General features: G+C 35.5%; 1 protein-coding gene across 1 annotated transcript; it reads left to right on the forward strand.

The window, feature by feature from the left end:
* The first annotated feature begins 11,630 nt into the window (after nt 1–11,630).
* Nucleotides 11,631–18,226, forward strand: LOC117119766 (amine oxidase [flavin-containing] B-like). The gene is made up of 11 exons (XM_033264648.1): nt 11,631–11,780; nt 12,308–12,448; nt 12,747–12,851; nt 13,928–14,019; nt 15,246–15,387; nt 15,726–15,878; nt 16,230–16,389; nt 16,519–16,615; nt 17,274–17,327; nt 17,668–17,725; nt 18,125–18,226. Exons 1-11 carry the CDS (start codon nt 11,655–11,657, stop codon nt 18,224–18,226), a joined length of 1,230 nt encoding a protein of 409 aa, XP_033120539.1. The 5' UTR covers nt 11,631–11,654.
* The last annotated feature ends 32 nt before the right edge of the window (nt 18,227–18,258 follow it).

Raw genomic sequence — 18,258 nt, forward strand, 5'->3', positions numbered from 1 at the left:
GCCTTCCATTCATCCTGTGGAAAAAAAAAAAAGAATGATTAAACAGTGACTTTAAAGTTAAGTTGTATCTTGGTGGTACATGGTACCTTATGTAAAATCCTGCAAAAAACAAGGAATCTCAAGACTACTGTAAGAACAGCTTCACTTCCGAAGCCTCACTGGGTTTCTTTTTTAATATTACACCCTGTAAGTAGCAAGTCACTCACTGTTCAATTAGAATAATTAAAATGATTTTAAAATAGTTGTAAAGCAGTCAAATTTAGATCTAATTAGTATCCAATCCAGAAAGGGGCTGGGTAAATTGGAAAAAGTGCAAAACAATTTTGGGGCTGAAATGATTGGTTGCCAAATGATCAAACACCTTTTCAAAGGAGTTGAGCATTTTAGACTAACAAACCCTGCCCTGGTTAGTGACAACAGCACATCCCTATACCATACTCCAGTTGGAGTGTTGCTTTTGTTTTGTTTTGTTTTGTTTTGTTTTGTTTTTGACCGTCTTGCACAGTGAGTGTCTGGCTTTACAGACAGTGAGTTTGCTGTATTCTTTTACATGATTCATTTTGTAAAACTGTCTGTAAATCAGTAAAAGCTTTTTTACTTCCATCTGATTTTGATCATTTTAAATAAGCTACTCAATGTTTTAATTGGGTAGACAGCCTTTAATAAACAGTAGGCCCCTACGTCATATTATGTGTCGTCAGATTAATGTCTATATCTGCTTGCTATATAAATCTATGCCTATTACTTTTATTCATATTGAATGAATGAAATGATATGTTTTTGAGAAATCAACATTATATTTTTATACTTCCCTGAATAAAACAATACATAATCGTCTTATTACCTGTGTCCCAGCATTTCTAAACGTTTATATTCTTCAGGATATGTACAGTACTACTAGTCCTAGCAGTTAGTAAGTTGGTATGTGCTATACTTTACACTACTTAAATAACTGACCAGATTCAACTGCTTTTTATAATTTCAAAAACCCTTCTGTACAGAAACAATGTCTAGGCATAGGGATATTATAACTGCAATACTAATAGTCCATTTATTTTCAATGTGTCAACTACACTGCCTCGACGGACCGAGAGATTTTGGCCACCCTACAACTAACTACTATACGCCGTAGCCTTTGTACTCCACAAGCAGCGAGCGAGCACTGCTTTTGCGACTTGCGAGGGGTCAAACATGCATAACTATGTTGTCAGTTCACTATGACCTTAAATAGTGCCCTCTATCATTTCTGCCTTAACTGTATGGGGGAAAATAATGCCCTAGGCTAGGTAGCTAGGCCTACCTACCCAGGCCTAGCCTTGGCTGCCTACAGGCTACACATTTGGTATGCTTGTACGTACATCTGTGGTTCTGTGTGGTGTTTAGGTCACGGGAATGAAAGTTGTAGGTTTGCGTCCACCGCCCGCATGCCTAAAAAGCTACCGCACGAAAATTTTCATTATTTTGAAAAGTTCATTATTTTGAAAAAAAATATACTTCGTTTTAAAAAACGGACTTTCTAAGTCGTAAACAGACAGAAAAATGATCTATTCATCACTGATCACTCGTCGCGAACACCGAGCGAAGGCAAAGCTTCAGTTTGTTACTTTAGATGATTGTTTCCTCAACAGCTCCTAATTGATTCGTTAGAGGGCATAATATCGCGCCTATATTTCAAATGTTCATTACTAGGATTGCGGGTTCGATTTATACATTATGTTTTTTAGCAGCAACTTTTTGAATATTTAGTACAGGGACTTAAGTAGTAAAATAGGCGGACACATCTATTCAAACATATCATTGGAAAGGAAATAATGCACTGAATATTTTTATGACTTGTTTAATGGCGAATATCTCCGTTTCTGTGCATATCTTTGTATTAGTGTAATGAGAAAAAATATTCAGTGCATGATTTCCTTTCCAATGATACCACATAATACTATGTTTGACCAGATGCGTCCGCAATCTTGTTTTCAAAGATGGCGGCCAGATAATCTTCTCGAAAAAATTGGCACCAAATTTTTTCTTGTTCAGTATAAAATTCTGAGTCGGAAAAACATTGTTGCCATAAATTAACATGAATTGCAAACAAAAATACATAAGCCCCTGCACTAATTATTTCCAACGATAATCTACCAGCATCTACCTATACGCTATTACAATTTCATTCTTCCCTGTTATTACGTATTATAAAGATTTACTCCACTATCTCAAGTTTTTTTTATTTTTTTTTATGCATTTCTATCTCAAGTTGAAGGGAAAGAGACAATTGATCTTAGATCCGTAATGATATCGTACGGGCCTCTGTGGTCTAAATGGTATGACGCTCGCCGAGATATCTAGAGATTGCGAGTTCGATTCCCACCAGAGACCTTCAACTATAATAAGGAACTTGATTAACTATGTTTTATACAATTTGTAACATCATGTTCCTATGTATTATTATCTATTTGGTTTATACATTATTTGTGTTCCTACTAGTGCTAAGAGCAGGAACTTGATTTGAATATTAACTATCATATTTCCAGCCAGTGTGACCACTGCTTGGGTTTTTACCCAAGATCTTGGGTATTTTGACTTGGTCTTGGGTTCTTGGGTATTCCGTTCAAATCCTTCGGTATTTTATTTTTACTAAGAAAATTAAATATTTTTGTAATAGAGGAAGAATTAAGAAGTAACAAAGTATATTTCAGTCCATTCAAGTAAGCGAAACTCAACAAAGTGGACATAACATTGTTAATTGACTGTTAATTGCTATAAACATGGGTTCAGAATTGTTGAATTTGTGATTTGCGTTGCCATTGATTTTACCTAATTAATACATTACATAATAAAACTTGATCACTGATCTACTGATAACACTGGCCGACTGAGGGCGTATTTTTCTATTCGTATTATCACCTTATGAATATTAATTTTAATAATTAACACAAACAATTACAATAAAAAATGGTTTATAAGTTGAACTAAAAGGGAAACTATACATGCGAAAAACACGTTTTTTCAAATTTTAATGCATTTTCAGGAAGCTTGGGTAATTTTGGGCAATTTTTGCTGAATCTTGGGTAATTTCGACCCAGTCATTGGGTATATCAAAAATTGAGCTCGACCCGCCCTCGATAAACCATAGAGAAAATAGTTGAAAAAAAATGTTGAAATTGAAAAGTTTTCATGTAAATTAAATTAAAATCACAAATGTCCTAGTACACGTAACGTTGCATGAAAAAAAATAAGTCCATTTCAGGCTTTCTTGGGTGACAACTTGAAAACGAAATTCAGTTATTAATATTAAGGGAACACTTTTCTGCAAAATGAGGGGAAATATATCCTTTAACACTACGGCCAAACCTTGTTGCGGGGACACCCTTAATATTATGTGGAGTGTGTCAGATGATTGGTTCAACCTCTATTAGTGAGGGGGAACAATCCCCAAAATCGACAAATCTATTTTTTTCTAATTTGCATAATAAATTTTTTCAACATTTTTGTCTATTTAAAAAAAGTGCGTAAGTTATGGAGATGGTAACAATCAAAAATCGATTATAAATTTAATTCTACATTATAGTGTGATATCACCATAAGACCCATTCGTTACGTTACGTAATCTTCGATTGTGTAATGTTACACTTAAAAAAAGTATTTGCCCTTCAATGCAGAAAATTGTGAGGGGTGGGTACAAAAACTTTCATTCTTTATGTTCCTGAAATTTATAGCAATGTATGTAATCAAGGAGGTATTATTATTTTTATACCTCCTTGATGTAATCGAGACCACTCACATTTATTTTACGAAAGTACTCATCCAACACTCTATATGAAAATAACACAATCGAACATTACGTAACGTAACGAATCGGTCTTATGGTGATATCACACTGTTATTCAAACAGCAATTTTAGACAGTTGTAGCACCTCCGGGGAAAAATCACAAAAGAAAAGTCATCAAACTTTTAATTAAATACCTATATATGTAAAAATGCTGTCCCTATTAAGTAGGTGCCGGAGAGCACGAAATAAACGGTTTTTTTAAAACGTTTTACACAAGGTTTTCTATTAATCAGTTCATCATTTCAGGAGTCCAGTTGACCTTAGACATGATAGCCTCTTAAAAATAGTAACGTTGATGATGAATTTGGTGATGAATTTAAACAAAATATAAGATGAAATGTTTCATCAAAAAAGTGCAAATTTTTTACAGCGAAAAAGATTATTTTATTTAAGTAATGGTTTATTAGTTTTAGGCCTATATTTTAATCAATACCATATTATTCTGAAGTATAGTTTCCCATTACTTTACCCATCATATACCACAATGATATCACCAAAACTAAGACATTTGCCTGAGAGATTTTAAAGAAAACTCCCTATTAAGGGGATACCTAAATAGTGATAGCCATACGCAGGTGACACCCCTATTAAGGGGACACTTTTTTGGTCAAGATGGTGCCCCTTAATAAGGGTTCGGCTACCTAGGGGCTATGTGCTCTGTCTCTGTTTGTCATATTATCCCTGTGCTATCCATATGAAATTCTGTGCTACACATTTGCAAGACTGCCCTACCTTTGAAAAACTGTGCTATCCATTTAAAAGTCTGCGCGCTTTCCATTTAAAAAACTGCGCTAAAACTGCGATGCCCATTTGAAAAAAAAATGTGCTATCCATTTGAAAGTCTATGCTACCCCTTTGCAAGACTGTGTACTACCTTTGAAAAACTATGTACTAACCATTTGAAAAACTGCGCTAAAACTGCGATGCCCATTTGAAAAAGTGTGCTATCCATTTGAAAGTCTGTGCTACCCATTTGAAAGACTGAGGCTTTCCATTTACAAGACTGCACTACCCATTTGAAAAACTGCGATACCAATTTGAAAAACGGTGAGACATATTTTGTAGAACTGTGCTACCCATTTGAAAGTATGTGCTACCCATTTGTAAGACTGTGCTACCCATTTGCAAGACTGTGCTACCCATTTACAAGAAACTGCGATACCTATTTTGGAAGACTGTACTCCCCAAAGTCTGTGCTAACCATTTTTGACTGTGCTATCAACTTACAAGACTGAGCTACCCATTTGAAAAACTGCGATACCAACTGTGCTACCCATTTGAAAGTCTGTGCTACCCATTTGTAAGACTGTGCTATCCATTTACAAAAAAATTGCGATAGGCCTACCTATTTTGAAAAACTGTGCTACCCATTTGAAAAACTGCGATACCAACTGTGCTACCCATATGAAAGTCTGTGCTACCCATTTGTAAGACTGTGCTATCCATTTACAAGACTGCGCTGCCCATTTGCAAGACTGTGCTACCCATTTACAAAAAGCTGCGATACCTACGGTATTTTGAAAAACTGTGCTACCCATTTGAAAATCTGCGATACCAACTGTGCTACCCATTTGAAAGTCTGTGCTACCCATTTGTAAGACTGTGCTATCCATTTACAAGACTGTGCTACCCATTCAGGGCCGCCGAGAACGACCATAGGGTCCGGGGCAGATTTGCTGCCCGGCCCCAACAAGGGAGAGACAACTGTCACTGCCACAAGTGACTGAAGATGACAAGATGTTTTTCTTCGAAGTTCTACGATATTATGGCTAGTCTATTTAGTAATATTAAAGCAAAATATCCCTGGTTAGTTTCATCGTGAAGGGAATAAGACTTTTTTTAAATATTAAAAAAAAATAGACTAGCAGACTGGGCCCGGGCCCCTGGGCCCCGTAAGCCCCGGCCTCTCGGCGCCACTGTTCCCATTTGAAAAACTGCGCTACCCAATTGAAAAACTATGATACCTATTTTGAAAAACTGTGCTACCCATTTGAACAGTGGCGTAGAAAAGTATTTTTCATTGGGGGAGGGGGTGGAATGATTGGCGTGTTAGCTAGTGTCTGCATAATCATTAACTGACAGGCGTTTATAGAGATTCACTATATATTGTTAGCAAAAGAAGAAATTGTACTTTGAAATCAATAAAATGATTATAAGACAAATGTACTAGTCTACATCAGTGGCGGATCTAGGAATCTGAAATAAATATCTTTTAATGACCTTTAATAAAAACAAAATCAAGGTTTACCCTATTGAAACGGTCAGGTAAATTTTCAGATTTTTAATACAGTAAAGAGGCCTATTGTGTGTGTAGAGGTATAAATATGATTAATTGCTTATGCATTTTTTTTTTCTTTTCTTTTTTTTTTTTTTGAAACGGGGTCATCCCCCATCAAAAGTTTTATTGAGCATTCCGACATTTAATTGTCCAATTGTAGCACAAACTTCAATAATCAGCTTACGGGTCCTGGAAAAGTAAGTCTAGAATTATTTTTTAAATATTTATTTATTAAATTTTTTTGTCCAAGGGGGTGTGGTCAGGACCCTGACCCCTCCAGATCCACCAATGATCTCCCTCCCCAATTCACTCCTAGATATGACACTGGGAATCGAGTGTACTTGTTTTTACATTTGGCACCCAATGGCTGCAGGAATCTTTATTAAAAAACGGCGCTTTGGTAGGGGGGTGGGGGTATATTAAATCGCTTGCTAAATGCAGGGTGGCAGATATTGGCAGCTAAACTTGGCATTAACGTAAAGCTTAGGCTCTGCCAGAAATGTTGATATCAAAAGCATGACGAAAATCGCCGGCAATTCTAACTTTTAAGTTGGTTTTATGAAAAAAATGTTTTTAAGCGTTTTTGGCTCATATCTAGTGTCCTTTATTCTAAAAATATACCAATAATGACAATTTTTATTTTACTATCTAATTTAGTTAACAATAGGTAAATACTGCAAAAAGTATCAAGTTGACTGCTTTCATCTAAGTAAAGTCATAGGGAGTTTTTTCATGTTTACATGGTTATATCACACTATGAAAATTCACTAAATATGAAATTATTGGTGGATTAATATAATTTAGGATGTTCTCGACCTCAAACAACCTTTAAAAGTTGAAGTTGTCACATTACCTATTTTCGACTTTTGGCACACTTTGAATTGATTCTGGCCCACTGTGCGCCCCTTCTCATGTTAAAGTTGACGACCAATGCCGTAGCCAGGATTTTCAAACAGTGCAAGACAATATTCTAACAAATTCTAACAATATGGACCCATTTTACACACCAATATGAATAATCTGGACCCACTTTTTAAAATTTTACCCATTTTAAGCTAAATGTGAGAAATCTAAACCCTTTTTTCAAAAAGTGGACCCATTTTATGCATAAAATTATATGATTTGCACCCATTTAAAAAAATGTGGACCCATTCTTTGTGGACCCATTAGAAAAATGATGTGGGCCTGTCCCAAATGCTCCAATAGCTGGCGGCATTGTTGATGATGCACTGAGACCTTACTGCATATTTCCCTAAACTAATGGAGACATTCTTTGAATGGTTTAATCATAGATAGATGGTGTACTGTTTTCTGAATGAACTGAAAAACACGTAGCCCATACTTAGTCTTATCATTAATTTACATGTCACGACCATTTTCTTCTGATCGCATAGTTTGTCCCGTAGAGGACGGTATTAATTTTCTGAATACTGTACTGTATTATAGGCCTAGTTCGTTACAGTTACAGTTAGGGGAGGTGGTGGGTTGGCTGGGCCACCTTGAATACCTACTATTATAACATGTGTTTTTGACGTTCTCAACGTACAACTACAAACGATTGTAATTTTTAGTTCCTTTTCCCTTTTTTTTTGTGTAATCACAGTAAGTATGGATAATATGTAAAGTAAGCCTACATTATAATTAGTATAGTAGACTCATTTTTACGTTAACGAATAGTGTTTCATTTTTTAAATATCTTGTACAAATTGTTCAAGCTGGCGGTTCCTTCCTGTATGAAAAATGAACAACTACACTGTAACGGCATATGGATTTAAAGGGGTAAGGAGTCAGTGTAGGAATCCGCTGGGGATAATCGTACGCAGACACAATTGTTGAAGAATTTTCCGTCCAATAGGCGTGAATCTTCAACGAACCATAGTACAATCATTATGTTTAACAGCAGTCAGCCAGATGTTTAAGGCTCAAAACAATGTTATTTAAAATATAACAGAAAAATACTACATCTACATAATTATATAAGAACAGGGACACGCCTTGTGACCATAGTAACTCATCATATAGTTTTCTATATCGTGAAGTGCTTAACTATAGACCTGTAATATATAAGATATTAATAAAGTATACTGATGATCTTTTATGTTTGAGATGTTAGACCTAATAATAACATGGTAATGTTTCCCTGGTGAGCAGTGGAGGATTCAAGGGAAGGGGGAAGACGGCCCGGCCCCATCAAAATTATAAATCAAACTGGAAAAAAATAAAAATTGCATCCAAATTTTAGTCTCAGAGTGCCATTATCGGTCATATTGAGGTGCCATATTCATAAATTTTCTTGCCTCAGCCCCAACCATGGTGAGACCGTGGTCAAATCCTCCATTTGTGAAATTCCCTCCCTGGGCCCCCCTATTTCGATTTCCTGGATCCGCCACTGGTGAGCAGTGTATATATCAAAGAAACTATAAAAAATATTTATAGCTCTGTGGTAGGCTTTATATCACTACGACATACAAAATTGATCTTTTTCATCAAGTTCCCTTGGCTTCATAATGTGATGATTTATGTTTCATATGTGTACGATTAACATTGGAGTAATGTGAGCAGCGTTCAAATCCCAATCCGCCCTGACTCAGCTGTTTCGGTATACAGTTACCTGGATGTTCCAGTTTCCATTTTTATTTTGCATAGGATTTCAGTACTTCCGACAGTGGCACAGTGCGTGCTGTAGGTTTATTCTCAACACATAAATAATATATAATATAGAATGAAATAAATTAAAATTTGAACAATATAAGCTTAAAACGACAAGTAATAATTTCCATTGAATGTGAAAACGTTGTCAAATTTGTAGGCCTATCCCCACGATTGTCTTGGTAGGCCTATGCTCACGATTGATATAAGATGGGGGGGGGGGGGGCCTAAGTGACAATCGAGGACTTGTGGTTCAAGTAGGGAGGTTACGCCCACGATGGGTAACCTACATAGGTTTAGTAACTATTGATTGTTTATCATACGTAAGATTTATAAGTACACCTACGATACTGTAAGATAGATTGACATGCTATTTATTAAGCGCCAGGTACCATAGAACTCACCATTGTTCACCCATGGACCTTATTAATATGTCAATTAATATCAACTCATATAGGCCTATATCTGTCTCTTATACACATCTAGATGTGTGTAAATGTCATTAGGCTCTTCAGTAATACATGTCCCTGAACGACTGATACTAAACCTCTTTTGAGATTAGATAACGTTAGCTATATTGTTTAAAGTGCACTGTGAATGTCGCTCGGCAATATGGTGGCTTCTTCAAATAGTTTGACCATATGTTGTAGGCCTACGCTAGGTTAAGATAGTTGTGTTATTTACGTAGAGTGTTGTAGGCCTTGTGCCCTTAGGTGTTTCCTTATACCAGAGTTATACATGCTATCATGACATATTGAAGATTTTATATATGCCACAATATACAGGACACAGCCGCGCAATATACAAAAAAAAAGAGATACTGTTGATAATTTATGTACATATAATAGTACCCAATGCATTTTAACATTAATATAACCATAATAATTAAATATAATAAGACTTCGATATTATTGAAATATTACCAACTCGAATATGCTTGTTGTGCAAGCAATGGTATGATATTACTATTAGAACTATACCCTCGTTTTTTGGCGAAATAAATGACATGAAATGAAACTAAATATATTTAGTTAATTTTAGGTATACATTTGGTATTAAGTTTCGTAGTAATAATGATGATGCACGCTAATCACTGTCCTATTGACTGAACACAAAAGGAAGACCTTCAAGAGCTGCACAGCTGTTAATAAAGGGAATATGAAATATAGTCTAATTGCAGCAAAATCAGAAATCAGGATGATTATAGCAGTAGTCATAATGAACTGAAAATCAATATCTAACTTAACAGGAATCAAATTACACGTAGGCCTAAGAAGTGCGGTATAATTTGGTCCAATGATTAATTACTGAAGATGGAAGAAGCGACATAGAAATGAAAAGGAGGATTAATATAGCCCTTGGAGATAATTGGTTAAAATTCCTTCATCAAGAAGTATGACCGTCAAATTAGAAAAAAAAATAGTAAAAAATACAGTGCGGGAAGTAGGGACCATATTAATAATGAACTGATTAGCGTCTAATAATAAGAAAAAATAAACAAATACAGCCCCGTAGCATGGGGGTGGAGCTTAAGGGTGTTACGACGAACCGCCCAAAAACTGGAGAAGGTCCGCATTTTAAGAACGAAAAATGTATAGGCCTATTCGTAGATATTGCAATGTTCTCCAGAGTATCGGAGATAAGGGTTCACTTTCCACTGAAACGAACCTTCCACAAATTTGTCACGCTTCGGGCCTATATAGTGGCTCGTTTTAGCAAAAGATACTAGAAACACAAAATAGCGTTCTCCACAGGAAGCAACTGTTCCACCGAAACGTATGGTGGGAATACAAACAATGGGGCACCGCGTACGCCTGGACCAATTTCCGCCTCATTTTTGTTATGCTAGTGCTCTATCTTGTATTTCTAGTATCTTTGGTTTTAGCAACAGTGAAATAACCTCTCCTATAATAACCTTCACCGGTCGTGCATTTTAACCGAAGTTTGTATAATGTTTTTACCCGATCTTCCGTTCAGTGGTATATTTCCGGTCTCGATCCTATTAATACAATAATATTTTTTATGTTTTATACTGTAGACCTGGTTCTTAATCAGTGGCGGCTCTAGGATATATTTTCTGGGGTGGGGGGCTAAGTTGTCCAACAGGGGGACTTGAGCTCTTAGGCTCGAGCTGGGAGAAGGAGTTGAGAGGGGGAGATTTTTTAAAGACCTCTAGATGGCCGAAAATGGCACTCTCAGACTGTGACAGACATGTGTTGGCTTGGTGTGCGCCTATTTTATATGTTTTATGGTCTGACTGCCCGACGAGCTCTGTCCGGCGGGGGTGGGGGGCTTCACCTGTCCGGTGGGGGGATCCCCCTGTCACCCCGCTGGCGCCGCCACTGTTCTTAATGTGACCCGTGGGCCAAATTAGGCCCACAGAGTAATTCAGTTCTTCCAACGAGAAAAAAACAAAATAGTAAAATTATATTTAAAACAAACTAATATAGGCCTATATATAATAATGGTCGACTTGTAGACCTATGCGCTTAACACGTGAAAACAAAACGGACCAAGAAGTAATACTTAATCTAATTCTACAGACATGCTAATAAAACTCCTTAAACTATAACCATTCAATGTTTTAATCATTCGATAAATTCAATAAAGTAAAGACAAGAATTCAACCTCTGGGTTATGGGCACAAACAGCTGGATTTCGAAACTAGGCAAGCCATAAAAAGTTCAATACTGTAGTTTATAGGCATATAATATACACCGACTTATGTGCCGCCAAGTTTTGTCTCTCTGATTTGTTCTGTTCACTGTGTTCAATATTTTTTGAACTTCATTTTACATTCGGTTGTTAATAGAAACGTGTTTTACCAAGAACAGTATTCATAAAAATACAAAGGACATCGAGTACAATGCGGAAAAGAAATTAATCTAAAGTGCAATATCATAATGCACTTAAAGTTATGTTATGTTTACTTAGGTTTATGTGCTGCTAAACTACTAGTAGACAATGGGATTGATGTTCTTGTACTGGAGGCACGTGACCGAGTGGGTGGACGTACACACACAATACAGGTAATGTTTACACACAAAAGCCCCAACTTACAATGATTTAAAAAAAAGACATTATGGAAAATATATTGCTGAGTGAGTCTTCTCTAGCAACTAAAAATAAACATACATTTAAGGCTGTTTCACTGTGCTGGGTTAAATTATTTAAAATAATTACTAAATTATGAATAAAATTCAAATATTTAATTTGATAATTTTGTATATTGAAATTAGTATTTAGCATTTCAATTAAAACCTTCCCTATGTTCTGTACAAAAAAAAACACTCAGTTGATTGGTAATAATTTTAAGAATTTCTTACTACTAAAATTGCTTTTAAATCAATCTCCGAAATGTGTTCTGTTAAAGTTAATAATTCATTTGATTTTTTACTATAAACAATTCAGTATTGCATGGGTCCGAGGTTCAGCTTATTGTCAGGGGCAGGGATGGGGCGTGCGGGGAATGGGCTGTCGTTTGTTGTGTATGTTGGCAAATTTTAAAAACCTAAAATGTTAAACCTCTTGAGAGTTGTCCTTGTTTAATCTCTAGGATGCTTCAGTCGGTGGGTACGTTGATGCTGGTGGCTCGTATGTTGGACGTACTCAAGATCGTCTGCTCCGCGTTGCTGAGGAACTGGGTGTGGAGAGTTATCCAGTTGACGAAAATGCCCGGATGGCTTTTCTACAAAATGTAAGATCACTTGTCAATGAATGCGTTTGTAAAATCCTTAGGTCGATTAAACGGATTTTTTTCAAAAAAATCCTATATTTTAAATGAATGGGATGAATATTTTAGTGGATAATACCGATTCACCCTCTATTAATAAAGCCCATCTAGGACACCTCAACACAATTGCAGTACGGTATACGTTGTCCTATTGTTTTTCATCTGCTTCCGTTATCTCTTCTATAGATGTAATAAAATAAGATATTGTGAATTCAATATTGCTGTATATATGTTCATGCTGTATTAATGTTTTGGTCGACAGGGTAAGGTGTATCCATTCGAAGGCTCATTTCCGTCATTCTATAACCCAATCACCTGGATGGATGTCAATCACGTGATGCGAGAAATTGACTCAATTGGGAAAAAGGTGGCGTCAAAATATTACTTAAAATTATACATATCATCAGTACAATCACCAATATCAATCAGCATGACTCATTTCTAATCGTAGTCACTTTTTATCATTATTATTGTTATTATCATCATAAGCATGCTTATGATGTCATTATTGTCATTATTAATTTGGTTAATTGTTGCCTTTGTCATTGTCATCATCATCATCATTATGCTACCGCATCTCACAACGCCAACAACGCCACTACCAACTTGTCGTCGTCATCACCATCTTTATCATCATCATCATCTTCATCTTATCCTTGTCATCATAATCACTATTATCATCTTCACAATCATTTACATCATCATCATCATCATCTTCATCAACACCTTAAGTACTGATATACCTTATCTTGTCTGTTACTACAACAATCCATTGTCATAACCATATCTAGTATAGTGGCGGATTCAGAAATTCAAAATGGAGGCGGCCCAGGTAGGGACTTCCATAGATAGAGCGCCTGACCAAACATCGTGGGGCTGAAGTAAGAAATTGTATGGTTATGGTTTCTGTACATAAATAAGACTCTCAGCCCTAAATTTCAATACAATTTTATTTTGCTCATTTGTTTTCAAATTTCAGAAAGTACCTTTACAATATTATCGCCAGTTGGTTACTACTTCTATCCATTGTTGTTATCGTACTCATTGCCACTATCATCACCATCGTCATTGCCAACGTCGATTGTCACACTAAACATTAATATTTTCATATAAAAAAAATTCTATAATTTAAGCAGGGGCGGATTCAGTAGGGGGAATGGGGGGCACGGGCCTTCCATTCTTCTGTTTTGCCGCTAAATTTTAAAAATTTCGATGCAAATCAATGTTGTGTGCTACTCACTTTCTATTTTTAAACTGTTGTGCCCCAACCCCAGTTTGAAAAATTTTGGATCCGCCCCTGTTTTAAGGAATGCAAAAAGTTGGCGAAATCTCCAACATTGATCTGTTCATAGAGAAAGGATGTAAATCTGTTGAAGCTGCCCGGCTGAACGATATTTAGACTCAGATACGATAACCTTCGTCTAAACTGTTTGATTTGTTTAGATACCAGCTGCTACTCCCTGGGATTGTCCCAACGCAGAGAAGTTGGATAACACAACGCTACAGAAATGGATTGACGATACTACATGGACAAAGTTAGTAGGCCTTAATACACATTTTTATGTAAACATAACTAAGACAACCTTAACGAAGTATAAACATGAATAGTTAACATAACTACATAATTTAGCACTAATTTTGGTAGAGTTTGGGATAATAATCATCGTCGTCATCAGAGGCGACGCCAGGATTTCCCGGATAGATGGGCCACGCCCTCATCAACCCAACTCTCGGGCGCACTGTCTTTGGTTTATAAAATATTTGTAACTATTGGCCTAAGTTTTTCACGACAGGTTTTTACCTCGACTCCCGACGGCTGAGCGTGGGTCCAGTTGGCCAACAGGTTCCCAACAAACATGACAGATAATGGGTGAGACCAGGTGGAGAGTTCAAACAAAAAGTACATAATACTTCGTATATTCTCCGCAGGGAAGAACCTTACAACTTGCTTAATAAAAAAAAAAACAACAATTATCAGAAAAGCATCAAAATTCAGTATCTTCTACGTAAGCTGAAGAAATAATTTTATATGAAACTTTTTGATATGCTTCCAACCTTTTTGATATGCTGACCATCTCTCTAGCTTGGGACAGAACCTCTATTATTTTTAAACAGCTTTCATTCCAAAGCAAGCGTTGATGAAGTGTACCATAGGCGTACTCGACATTTAAAAGTCCTTTTATATACATCACTAAACATACAGTCGTGGGGGGAAATGAACACTATAAAGACAACTTTCTAAGTCTTATTTTAATAAGTAAGCGTTTCAGATTGAACATGCAGCCACATGGCTGATCAATTTGTAGAACAGTCCAATTGCTGTCTCTTATACACATCTAGATGTGTATAAGAGACAGCTAATGAATAGGCCTGTAGTAGACGTAATTTAACCCACACTACACTAGTTTCCATTTTCCGTAAACTTTTAGCTCATGGCTCGCATACTTAATCCCAAAAAAATCTGGGTGACATTATTTTAATTCACTCTGGTTTAGTTACCATTGAGAACTCTGCTGATGATATTTGCTTTCAACCGTTTTATTCCTTATTATAGCCTATAATATGTATGTAGGCATATGTATCTCATAATACGGTATACCAAATACAATATTATATTATATCTATAGCTATTGTATTCTATTGGACAACCCAATTCCATAGGACAAATTGCAGCTAGGATTGCTTTATTTTTACTACAGATCGTATAGTTTTCTTTGTTTTGCACATTGACGATAGCATATTTTGTACATATCTTTTGAAGGACAGGCAGGAACCTTGCCAAGACTTTATGTCAGCTGATCGTAACGTCTGAGCCAACAGAAGTATCGTTGTTATTCTTTGCATGGTACATCAAGCAATGTGGTGGCTTCCTGCGAACCATATCAACCAAATATGGCGGACAAGTAAGGACGTCCTCGTAATTTGTTAACTGTCACGAAGATCATGTTTAAGTTATACGTATATTCACTAATGAAGAATAGTATATTAGTGTTATAATATTAAGTTTTATATGAACTGCATTATATTCTAGAAAGTTAGAATGTATGCTATGTATGTATGGCCTAATTGCATTATATATTACATTACATTAACATTGCATTGCATCATATTTTATCGCATTACATTAAATCACATTATATTATGTTACATATACTTTACATATATTATATTATATTATATAATATACTTTATATTATATTATATTTTGTTATATATCATATAATAATCGTGTGTAAACTAGGAAAAGAAGTTCATTGGTGGCTCGCAGCGGATTTCTCTCGGACTAATGGACAAAATCGGAAAAGACCGCATAATTTTTGACAATCCGGTGTATTCTATCGACCAATCAGGAGATGTCGCCATCATCAAGACGTTAGGAGAAAAGACGTATAAGGTAAGCCGATTAATTGATCATTCAAATTTCCAAGGTGCCTATTAGTATGTCTTAAAAAAGGAATATTTGTGTAATAACCACTACCATGATCACTGTTATCTAATCGCTCTCTTCTGACGAATGGGCACACTGATGGTGATCATGGTGGTAATGAGGACGATGATGATTATAAATACGTACCAGCATTTAAGATAAGTATATGACCTATTGAGTTTAACTAAGAACAAACTAATAAGTATTGTTAATGATAAAATATACAAATACTAAAACGAAATTAATGCATATTATTTGAAAAATATAGCATTAATAGTGAACAAGATTAATAGAAGTCAATTCTAATTTTTGTTTTAGGCCAAGCATGTGATTTTGGCGATGTCACCAGCGTTGATCCAGAAGGTTCACTTCAATCCACCACTACCACCGCTTAAAAATCAACTTGCTGCTCGGTGTCCCATAGGTTCTGTTATCAAATGTATGATTTACTACAAAACCCAGTTTTGGAGAAACAGAGGTAGGGTCTACTTTCTATGATTTTATTTTTATATACAGTATATGCCTATCGCCCCCAAAAAGGTTTGGAGAAATTATTGGTCAGGTAGGCCTATATATTTTTAGATTCTCTTTGTTCACTTGTGTGTAGGTTTCTGTGGTTCATCGTGGAGCATCGATCCAGATCTTCCGGTCGAGTGGTCTTTGGATGACACTAAACCCGATGGCACCGCTCCAGCTTTGGTCACGTGAGTCAAACAGTCGTGAAACCTATCCACTGTCCCCCACCCATTCAACCCATTATTTTTAAATACAAGTCTCCTTCTAATGAAAGACCATATTTCTGTGCCCCCTAAATTAACCTTTTATCTTTCATTTATAATAATTTTTTTTTAAAGACCAAAGTTGTTAAAAACCCTGGTCGCAAAAGTGGCCTATTAACCAGATGTTAATCATCCTGTTGCATAAAGACGAATCTTCCTTATCGGAGGAATGTCTGGTTTTGAATGAGAGATTATAACCTAATTATAATTATTGCAAATGAGCATGATAGCTGAATGCGTCCGTCAACATAGACTTTGCAACATAAACCCAAGCCCACACGATGCCTTAAGATCGACAACCTATAACTTCTACCATTTCTTATAAATTTTATTTTCAAAACAGGTTTATAACAAACGAAAACACAACTTCTACAATTTCTTATAAATTTTATTTTCAAAACAGGTTTGTAACAAACGAAAGCACAACTTCTACATTTTCTTATAAATTTTATTTTCAAAACAGGTTTATAACAAACGAAAACACAACTTTTACAATTTCTTATAAATTTTATTTTTAAAACAGGTTTATAACAAACGAAAACACAACTTCTACAATTTCTTATAAATCTTATTTTCAAAACAGGTTTATAACAGCAAACAAGGCGAGAAAGTTCTGTCAGCTGACTGAAAACGAAAGGTAAGCTATGTACAGAAAACTTGAGTTTGGTAAAGACATTAACATATTTGGAATGTTTTGGTTATTATTTCAAATCTCAAAAGAACTAAGTGTCAATGGAACTACTGTTTTAATAATGGAATAATAATGATAATAATAACTTACAAACAAATTTAGAGGGATAACATTTTCATATAAAAAATATGTTCTAACAAATGGTCAATGAATTAAATATAAAGCAAACAATTTACAAATAATAATAATAATAATAATAATAATAATAATAATAATAATAATAATAATAATAATAATAATAATAATAATAATAATAATAATAATATGTGTTTGTATTCATTACTAGACGTGATAAACTGTGTCGGTATTACGCTAAGGTGTTCGGGACAGACGAAGCAATGCATGTAAGTCGTTATAATAGCCAAACAACGGTTGCCACGTTACGGTACTTACTGTATAAAACACCAGTCATTCAATGTAATAAGTGCTAACATAATCAAGCTCAGTTGACAGTTTTGATATATTCGTAGTGAGTACGTTCGGCCATAATTATGATATCTCCACTTTATAACCCCTCTGATAAAAAAAAATGCAGCCCTCATAAAACCATCAAAATTGAACATTTACATTATAAAATGCTTCAGCCCAAAGTGATTTTTTCCCTGACCTTAAAAGTGTGTTTAGCTTTGTTTCCTCTATGTTGTGTTATTGAATAAAAATAGCTAAACAGTTTTATATCATTTTAAGTTAGTTTTGCCTAGACCTGCTCATCAATAATAGAAATCTTTATATTATATATACAGCCAATCAACTACTTGGAGAAAAATTGGATGGCAGAGACATATTCCGCAGGCTGCTATACTACGGTCTTCCAGCCGGGCACTATTTGCCAATACGGAAGGTAGGTTTCATCAACACCAATACATTTCAACAGTAT

Source organism: Anneissia japonica, unplaced genomic scaffold, assembly GCF_011630105.1.
Source record: "Anneissia japonica isolate Jap-2015-1 unplaced genomic scaffold, ASM1163010v1 scaffold11151_len745516_cov174, whole genome shotgun sequence".
In the NCBI taxonomy this organism is placed as follows: Eukaryota; Metazoa; Echinodermata; class Crinoidea; order Comatulida; family Comatulidae; genus Anneissia; species Anneissia japonica.

Bases quoted from the DNA above. Each gene is read 5' to 3' on its own strand.
- LOC117119766 (XM_033264648.1), top strand. From the start codon at position 11,655: ATGCACTTAAAGTTATGTTATGTTTACTTAGGTTTATGTGCTGCTAAA. The intron at 12,449-12,746 runs GTAAGATCACTT...TTTGGTCGACAG, and splicing joins GGATGGCTTTTCTACAAAAT to GGTAAGGTGTATCCATTCGA. The intron at 15,388-15,725 runs GTAAGGACGTCC...TGTGTAAACTAG, and splicing joins CAACCAAATATGGCGGACAA to GAAAAGAAGTTCATTGGTGG.